The sequence below is a fragment of the Silurus meridionalis genome, chromosome 7, assembly GCF_014805685.1.
Source record: "Silurus meridionalis isolate SWU-2019-XX chromosome 7, ASM1480568v1, whole genome shotgun sequence".
Lineage (NCBI taxonomy): Eukaryota > Metazoa > Chordata > Actinopteri > Siluriformes > Siluridae > Silurus > Silurus meridionalis.
Window position 1 is genome coordinate 27694500 of NC_060890.1, and position 10000 is coordinate 27704499.

The window sequence follows — 10000 nt, forward strand, 5'->3', positions numbered from 1 at the left end:
ATACCACATAATTGCCCCCAACCCTGCAGTGACTTCACAGAAAATACCCCACTCAAGGCAATAATTAATGCTGAGGTTCTGACCATTCCTTCCACTAACACATCCTTCTTCTGCTCCTCATCAGTGAGGAACGCTTCGGATCTGAGACACTTCCATGTCCAGTGTAAAACATGTTTACAGTCTTTTTGTGTCTAAAAATCTGGTTTATTATTAAGATTCTTCAGAACTTTTAGATCTTAGGGAGTCAAATTTCTCTTCATGTACTACAGGAAATGGATGTAGTTGGACCAGATTGTGCCTTTGGATCTTCAGACATGAATTTTCTTAGTCAACAGAGATGTTTCTGAAGGTTTCCCTCATGTCCAAGCCAAGCATTCATATCCAGTGTCCTGCCTTCCACATGAATGTGTCCTCACTATCACCTTATGCACTTATGATGTGGTAAAGATGCTGCCAAATCAGCAGCTCATTTACACCCACACAAAGTGTGCAGACCATCTGGAACCTTCTTATGGCCTCGTCAAGAGCGAGTGATCTGCTGAGGCTGTGGAGATATGTATTGGATACAAGATGTGAGCTGTTTGGCTTTTGGAAGTGATCTGGATTTCTTTTGATGGCATTCAAGATGAACAAGCAACAAAATTTAACAGGCAACATGTGATGGCCAACCATCTACATTCCCTCCTCACAGAGTGTCCAATACATTTACATCTACGAGGTGCTATCAGAGTCTGGAGATTCGCTCTGTGTACAAGAAAGTACTTTTCCACACCATCACCTTTAAAATTAGTCCCCTTGCACAGCTGCCAGTGTTTTTCTAATGAAAGGAATGTTGTTTCATGTCACTGTGTAATGCGTCAGCTATAAATGGTTGAAATGACAAGAAAAGCTTCTTGACTTGACTCTAGAACGTGTCCTGGAAGTCTTCTTTTCGAAGTGTGTCAAGCATCTGTAGTTATCTTCCTGGACCGTTTAGGAGCATTTGACACAGTCAACCACAAGACTCTCTTGTCAACCCTCAAGAGCCTCAGGATCCGTAGAACAGCATGGGAATGGTTTGCTTTCTACCTGGAAGGTCGCTCATACCAGGTAACATGGAGGGGATTCTCCAGGGAGGTGGTAGCCATGAGGGAGGTGGTAGCTCAGTGGTTGAGGCATTGGACTTTGGATCGAAAGGTCACAGGGTCAAATCCCACCAACACCAAGCTGTCACTGCTGGGCCCTTGAGCAAGGCCCTTAACCCTCTGCTGTTCAGTTGGAAGTTGCTCTGGATAGAGCGTCTGCCAAATACCATAAATGATCCACATCTGCCCCGTCTTACCTCAGTGACCTCATCACATCTCGCACTGCACCACGCTGTCTGAGATCCTCCAGCACTGCTCCACTGGTACCACCTTCTCTCAGAATGAGAGGTAAGTACACTTCAAGGCTCTTCTCTGTTCTGGCACCGAGGTGGTGGAATGAACTTCCCCTACATGTGCGTACAGCGGAGTCCCTGACTATCTTCAAGTGACGACTGAAGACCTTCATCTTCCTGAAACGCTTAAATTAGCACTTTCCAAGTTTGTAGAATTCAAGAGTTATATTTATATTGAGTGTGTAATCTTGTGTACAGTGTAGATTTATTCATTACTAGAGACTCAAAGCACTTTTGTACGTAACTCTGGATAAGGGCGTCTGATAAATGCCGCAATTGTAAATGTAAGCATCTTCTGCAATTCGCACCAGACCTCCACAATGGTGTCAAAACAGTGATCTGAATCTACATCTTCAGGAACAAGGCAAAGTCCGCAGTAGCCAAATCTCGAGAGTAGAGTGTGTGGAAGTGAGATTGTGTGGATTGTTCTCCGACAATCATCATGCAAGTTACCAAACAGTTTCAACATTTTCAGAGGGTGAGCTTGTTGAAGGTCTTCCTCATCTTCGTTTTCTTCCAGTGACGTTCTTCCGCTCGAAACACCTCAAACAACTCGTCGCAGCATCGCTGCATGCCAGACATACGTCACGTCAAATGTCTCTGTGGCAGATTTTCCTGGTTTCACCCAGAATTTCACCGTCAGAACCGCTCTACTGAGGACGCCATTGCTCATCTCCTCCACACCACGATGAGCCACCTGGACCAAAGAAACGGGAATTATGCAAAGATGTTGTTCGTGGACTACAGTTCAGCGTTTAACACCATAATTCCCTCCACACTCACCTCTAAGTTGGAGGTCCTGGGACTCAGCCTGCCGCTGTGTCAATGGAGCTCTAACTTCCTGACAGACAGATCACAAGCCGTACGGGTGGGCAAACACACCTCATCCACCCTCACCCTCAGCACTGGAGCTCCCCAGGGTTGTGTTCTGAGCCCCCTGCTGTACTCGCTGTACACATATGACTGTGTGGCCACTTCCATCTCCACAACCATCATCAAGTTTGCTGACGACACTGTTGTGGTGGGCCTGATCAACAACAACGACGAGACGGCCTACCTACAGGAGGTTAAAAACCTGGAGAGATGGTGCCAGGAGAACAACCTTCTCCTGAACATCAGCAAAACTAAGGAGTTGATCGTGGACTTCAGCACAAAGCAGGAGCAGTCATACCACCCGCTAAACATCTGCGGGACTCCAGTGGAAAGAGTGGACAGTTTCCGGTACTTGGGTGTTCACATCACACAGGATCTGTCTTGGTCCTGTCACACTAACACTAACACACACTAACTGAAGAAGGCCTGGCAGCGTCTGTACCATCTGAGACGCTTAAGGGACTTTAAACTACCCTCTCAGGTGCTTAAGACTTTCTACACCTGCACCATTGAGAGCGTTTTGACAGGTAGCATCACTTCCTGGTTTGGGAACAGCACCATGCAGGACAGACAAGCCCTCCAGAGGGTGGTGCGTTCAGCTGAACGTACCATCCACACCGAGCTCCCTGACCTGCAGGACATCTACTGCATGTGGTACACCACACCATACCACACACGGACACTTTATGGACAACCCACCACTAAAATTGTCTATTGTTTGCACTTTGTTTACTGTTTCACTGTCTACTGCCATAAAGATTTTCTTTGTATATACATTTTTCTCTTTGTTCACATACATATCTTTATATATCCTTTATATCTTATATTTTATTTTATATAGTTTTTATACTTTATTTATCTGCTTTTTTTCTCTTTTTCCCCACCCTATTCCCCTCTTGCCGGACCATTGTATAAAGCATTTCACTGCATGTCGTACCCTGTATGTATGTGTATGTGATGAATAAAATTTGAATAGATTTTTGTCCAATCCCTTAACCACCAAGCTACCTCCTTCCCCAGCTACGTAATGCAAATGGGATTTGAACTCACAACCTTCTGACCAATATTTTGTTTTTTGAGATGTATCCCTTCCGGTTGTCTGTGCTGCTGCTCCCTGAATAAACGTTCTTCAGATTCTACAAGCTTTAAATGACCACTCCTAGTGGTTCGAGAGCAGGGGGTCACCCCTGAGGGCAGCTCTGAGGTGAGTCTTGTTGCATACATTTATGGAATTTGTCAGACCCTTATCAAGAGTGCCTTATTTATTTATCTCATTCATACAACTGGGGTTGAGGGCCTTGCTCAGGGGCCCATCTTGGTGTGGCCTGGATTTGAACTCACAACCTTCAGATTCCAAATCCAGGGGTAAAATATTGACCTGTAGGTGCTTCCTTAAACTTATATTTCAAATAGATCAACTGCAACTGCAGATCCGTGCACACACACACACAGACACGGCTGAAGCTGTGTTTAAAATATTTAATGCTGAGTGCAAAAACATCCTTCAGAAAAAAAAATGTGCATTTCATTAAAATCTGCTTAAATGTTAATGATCAGTAAATTGACTAAAAGTGTAAAGAAGTAAACGGCGAGTAACAGATTCTTTCATACAGAAACAATTCAAAACAAATACAAACATTTTATAAAGGAAACAAGGTAATACTGATGTTTTATGGTCCAGATGTGTGTATAGACGTAAAGCAGGTCTGCTGTATCTACTGAAGTTTCCACCCTGAGAAGCTTCATCATGGCTGCTATATGCAGACGCTCACGTGAAGGCCTTTTACACGTGACTCCAGCTGATAAAATCATTAGGCTGCCCCTGGACTGGCCGAGGAGACCCGACTCGCCCCGGGCGGAGCAGAACATGGACACGGAGTAAACAATACTGAGCTGAACTGAACACTTCTGGGAAAGTAAACAATTTCATATCATGGATACTGTTTTTATATTTTTTCACCAAAAGTCTGCAGTGATGCAGCTTCTTCTCTTCATCCAGAACCCTGAACTCGGACTCTACCAGTCTAGCTAACGTTAGCTGCTTCGCTTAGAATGTATGTTGAAAGTGTTTTCTACACAACAAAATAGAACCAGCAGCTTTCTGATGAGGTTTAGAAGATTTCACAACAGATCCTCCACGTGTCTTTAGTAATAGAGTGAGACAAGACATGACAAGTGGATCAATGAAAAAACATCTGGATTAAATCGAACGCGTTATGATCTCGATCCCGGCACTAAAACTCAGCAGTTAGAAAATATAATATTACGTTTTATTATCAAAATCATTTCCTAAAGTTTAGTGAGCATAAAAACCAGCATCTGAAGATTTCTCTCTATTTCTCTCTTCATCATCCATCGAGTTCTCCTGTCTCCTCCTACTCTCTCCACCATGACTCCGCCTCCTCCACCTGATCTCACAACATCTGCCCTCGGTACGGAAGGTTCCGGTTGGTCGGTTCTCTCCAGCGGAACCGCAGACGGGAGAACGGCGACTCTGATTGGTTTTCAAACTCTGAGAACGTCAGCTGGTTCAGGAGCTCATAGACTCCTGCTCGAGCAGCCACCTACACACACACACACACACACACACACACACACACACACACACAACCAGATGTTAGGAATGTTTAATACCAATAAACATAATAAACATTTCAACATATATTTGATAAAAATTTACAGATCCTTCATAGCTTTAGTTCCATCAGACTCCTGTTCATTCACTACCATCCAGCAGCTGTCTGACTGAAGGTCACATGACTGGCTAAAGGTCAAATGATTAGCTGAAGTATAATGGAATCTTCTCTGTAAGTCAGATCTTTTCGCAGTAAGACGAGCGTTAATGAAATGCTCCTCAAACATGCCATCTAACCCCAGGAGCTGATGTTCCACAGCTGAACCAGGTCCCATTGAAGAAAAATGTGATACTGGACCCGTTAATGCTGTCTGTCTGTGTGTGTGTGTGTGTGTGTGTAAGTGAGAGTGTGTATACGTGTGTGTGTGTGTGTGTGTGTGTGTAAGTGAGAGTGTATGTGTGAGTGTGTGTGTAAGTGTATATGTGCGAGTGAGTGAGTGTGTGTATGTGTGTGTGTAAGTGAGAGTGTGTGTGCGTGTGTATGTGTGTGTGTAACTGAGAGAGTGTGTATGCGTGTGTGTATGTGTATGTGTGTAAGTGAGAGAGTGTGTAAGTGTCAGTGAGTGTGTGTGTGTGTAGGTGTGTATGTGAGTGAATGTGTGTGAGTGTGTATGCGTGTGTATGTGTGTGTGTGTGAGAGAGTGTGTATGCGTGTGTAAGTGTAAGTGAGAGAGTGTGTATGTGTGTGTAAGTGAGAGAGTGTGTATGTGTGTATATGTGTGTATGTGTGTAAGTGAGTGTGTATATGTGTGTATGTGTGTAAGTGAGAGTATGTATGCATGTGTGTAAGTAAGAGAGTGTGTATACGTGTGTATGTGTGTGTGTGTTTAAGTAGAGAGTGTGTGTGTGTGTAAATGAGAGAGTGTGTATGTGTGTGTGTGTGTGTGTAAGTGAGAGTGTGTGTGTGTATGTGTGTGTGTGTGAGAGTGTGTGTAAGTGTGTGTGTGTGTGTGTGTGTGTAAGTGAGAGTGTGTATGCGTGTGTGTGTGTGTGTGTAAGTGAGAGAGTGTGTGTATGTGTGTGTGTGTGTAAGTAGAGTGTGTGTGTAAGTGAGTGTGTATGCGTGTGTATGTATGTGTGTGTATGTGTGTGTGTAAGTGAGAGAGTGTGTATGCATGTGTGTGTGTGTGTAAGTGAGAGAATGTGTGTGTGTGTGTGTATGTGTGTGTAAGTGAGTGTGTGTGTGTGTGTGTGTGTGTGTGTGTGTAAGTGTGTGTGTGTGTGTGTAAGTGAGAGAGTGTGTATGTGTGTGTAAGTGTGTGTGTGTGTGTGTAAGTGAGAGAGTGTGTGTGTGTGTGTGTAAGTGAGAGTGTATGTGTGTAAGTGGGAGAGTGTGTGTGTGTGTGTGTGTAAGTGAGAGATTGTATGTGTGTGTGTGTGTAAGTGAGAGATTGTGTGTGTGTGTGTGTGTGTGTGTGTAAGTGAGTGTGTGTGTGTGTGTGTATGTGTGTGTAAGTGAGAGTGTGTGTGTGTGTAAGTGAGAGATTGTGTGTGTTTGTGTGTGTGTGTGTGTATGTGTAAGTGAGAGAGTGTGTATGTGTGTGTGTAAGTGAGAGAGTGTGTGTGTGTGTGTAAGTGAGAGTGTGTATGTGTGTGTGTGTGTAAGTGAGAGAGCGTGTATGTGTGTAAGTGAGAGTGTGTGTGTGTATGTGTGTGTAAGTGAGAGAGTGTGTGTGTAAGTAAAAAGTGTGTATGTGTGTGTGTGTAAGTGTGTGTGTGTGTGTGTGTGTGTATGTGTGTGTGTGTGTGTGTGAGAGTGTGTGTGTGTGTGTGTGTGAGAGTGTGTGTGTGTGTGTGTAAGCTGTTTATCATCCTAAGCCATACTTAGGAAAGAGTTCTGCAGAGAGCAGGACGTAAATCTGACAAGTAAATCACACACACTCTCACTTACACACACACACACACACACGCACACACACACAGTAGAGGCTGTCAGAGACGTGGTGGATTAGGATGAGAACATCTGTCCTTCAATTATTTTTTATTATAAGGACCTGAAGAACTTGTTCTTGGATTAAGGGTATTAAGAAAGAAACGCTTCTCCAGGAGGAGACAGACTCCAGCGTGGGGTTCCACAACCATATCTACCATAGTTTTAAAGATCTGGTGTGAAAGACACTGGCATGAGAAGCTGTAGGAGGTGTTTTTGGTGAAGATGATATACGTGATGTGGTGAGGAGGATTAAAATCCTATACAGCTTCTTTCATGTGTGTGGTGATGCTCCAAATGTGCAGCAGATACTAACTGCTTCTGCTTTCCATATGAAAAAGTAAACATCTCTAGAGGAACACATGAGGAACATCCATCAAAACACTACATCCTCAATGGAAGAGGAGCTTTTAGTCAGGACAGTGCAGATAAAACTGTGTGTGTGTGTGTGTGTGTTGGGGTTTCGGGTTGTTACCTGGTGCATCCAGGTGGAGAAGGAGCGCTGTAGCGAGTTCTTCTTTTCCAGGTGCAGGTAGGTGTTGAAGAGGATCAGGTACATGTAGCGTTCCAGATACTGCACGCTCTTCAACATGAGGGATCCACGCTCCTGTTCACTCTTACAGCTCTTCATCTACACACACACACACACACACACACACACAAACGTATAATTATTATAGATGTGCTTTTTTTCAATAGTTTTTACACAGCACAAGGACGTTTTAAACACAAATGTATGTAATATTCCTGTAATTTATGTGACATTATTTTGTGTGCAGGACTGTAGAAATGATGTGTGTGATGGAGGAATGCACAGTGCCTGTAGGGGGCGTGGCCTCAGTGCTGTGCTGTGTGCATGTGATTGCTGAATGTGTAGAGAAATTTAACTGAAATCGCATTAAATCTGGTTGAATTTTAACCAAAACGATTCTGCAAGATTTTTTTTCAACTGCATTTAAATTCCGTCATTAGTAAACCTGCAATTGTGTAGATTTCCAGTTTATTCCCATTAGTTCCAATGGAAGTTTCCAGTCTTGAAAAATTCTCAGAATTTTGCAGCCCTATTTGTGATCAATATTTTCGATGTAGACTGATTTCTCTTCGTATCTAGTGCGCGTTCTTTCAGCTGCTTCGTGAATCTGAATTATGACTACAGAGACGGAGGCGTGTCCTGAGACTCACATAGAATACAGATTAACATGGCAGAGGCAGAGCTGCATCTTCCTGCAGACACAACAGGAAAAGGACATCTGGTTTTTGATCTGAAACAAATAAATTCTTTTTTGTACCATATGAAATTGCAGAACATCAGATTTCATATTGTGTTGAATCGAATAGAAATGTGATCGTAACGGGGGAAACTGCTTCACGTGTATCTTTAATGTATCCTATCATTGGCTCAGCATGGCCTCAGGTATGGAGATGAACATCACTAGTGTTATAGTGTAGAAATCATAAATGCTCTTTGACACAAGGATAGAAGATAAAACACACACAATACACAACTCGCATCCTGCATCCCTCTGAAACACTCTGTCTACACACACATCATTCTTTAAAAACCAAAACCCAGACCCTTTAGATATTTTTCCATTCTGGTTGTTAAACCTTCTGTGCTCAGATGTTCTGCTTGAGGTCAATAACAGTTTGATCAGAAACACAACCATTCTGTGGAACCTAATCATCTCGAGTAAGCACCAGGACTTTTTCCTACATACTTTCACATTCCACAAACAAGTGACTGGTTAAATCAGGGTTCCCACTCGAATCCAAACCCTGTACAAATCTACCAGTTTAAATACATCAATAAATACCAGTTGAAGGGACTACGGGTCTGCTAAGAGTTAACAGTAATTAGCTCGCATCCGAATTAGATAAGATTTGCATTTCTGTCAGTGACCACTTATTACCTAACATCATTCTAACTAGCTAGCTAACATTATAGCTACATAGCCTTTGTTCACTGCTGGAGGTGCGAGCGGCTTCATGAGCTGACTGCTGTTCTCCTGGATCTACAGTAGAGCAGTGATGGACACTTGGGATGGAGATGATGCTCCTGTCAGCTTCATGGGCTAGCCTGCTTCTTACTGTTTGCGTGGCTGTGAAGTGTTTCTTCTCTGATATCTGATAGCTCGATAGTTGTTTTACAAACTTTACATTGAGCTTTTCTGTCATCGACTTTTTAAACCTGAAGTGGTCATTTTGTAGCCAAAGCTCTTGATATGTACATTTTCAGGCATGTTTGCGTCAGTTAACAGCTACAGCCTGATGATTGGCAGCTGACAAGCAGGAAGGGGAATAAATTTGCAACGAGCAAAACACATGAAACAACACGATAAAAAAAAAAAACGTTATATAAAAATTCCATTTGGATAAACAGAAACTAAAATTTAAAGTGACAATTAAAAATCCCTGATATTCACTTAGACAAAAAATATATCTAATTTCCTGACATTCAATGTCTGCAATAGACCTTTTAAATTTCTATGATATTTCAGAAATTCCATCACCTGTGGGAACCCTGTTACATTCCAAACTACTCCAGACCTGTCCAGGAACATCTGGATTCGCAGTAATTATCCAGCTGTGCTGTGTGAAAGCGAATACATTCCGAATATTTTCTCGTACATATTTTTTTTTAAAGTGTGTTTAAATTCGAAGATTATCTCGTCCTATGATAAATATTTAAATAGTAATATTTTAAAGCGCTACGTCCTGAAGGTTCTCCAGTCGTGTCTGCGCTTCACCGGATTCCAACTGCCAATTCCACTTGTTCAAACAGACGTCCACTTCATGTTTTCCTCACGTCCATGAGCTGTGATTTATTCTGCACGAGACACATCCTAAAGCAAACCATGGCAGCTTTCACTGTGAAATGTCTCCACAGGTTCCCAAAGATCTTCCCTGGAGACCTGCAGAGAACACTGCTGACCCCTGGAGGTCAGAGGTCAACATGCAGGCATTTAAATAAAAGACTATATACGGCCCTGAAGTGACTCCAGACACCGGTCTGAACGATACAAGATGCTTTCTTCTGAGAAGATAAGGAGATATCAGGAAGATATGATATGTAATTATGCTGAGAAAGACAAGAGCAACAACAATGTCAACTCTCAATCCTAGATCCAGGGCAGTGGAGAAGTGG

At 42.9% G+C, this 10000-nt stretch overlaps 1 protein-coding gene across 8 annotated transcripts in view; it reads right to left on the reverse strand.

Annotated features, from left to right (window-relative positions):
* Window positions 1–3755: 3755 nt before the first annotated feature.
* pald1a (phosphatase domain containing paladin 1a) overlaps window positions 3756–10000 on the reverse strand; it is a 76827-nt gene continuing 70582 nt past the window's right edge. For all 8 annotated transcript variants that reach the window (XM_046853104.1, XM_046853100.1, XM_046853097.1 and 5 more), the window contains 2 exons: window positions 7331–7486; window positions 3756–4854 (listed from right to left, as the gene is read on the reverse strand). In XM_046853104.1, the coding sequence (XP_046709060.1) occupies window positions 4705–4854; window positions 7331–7486 (306 nt within the window). In that variant the 3' untranslated portion in view covers window positions 3756–4704. The remainder of the gene's footprint in view (window positions 4855–7330; window positions 7487–10000) is intronic.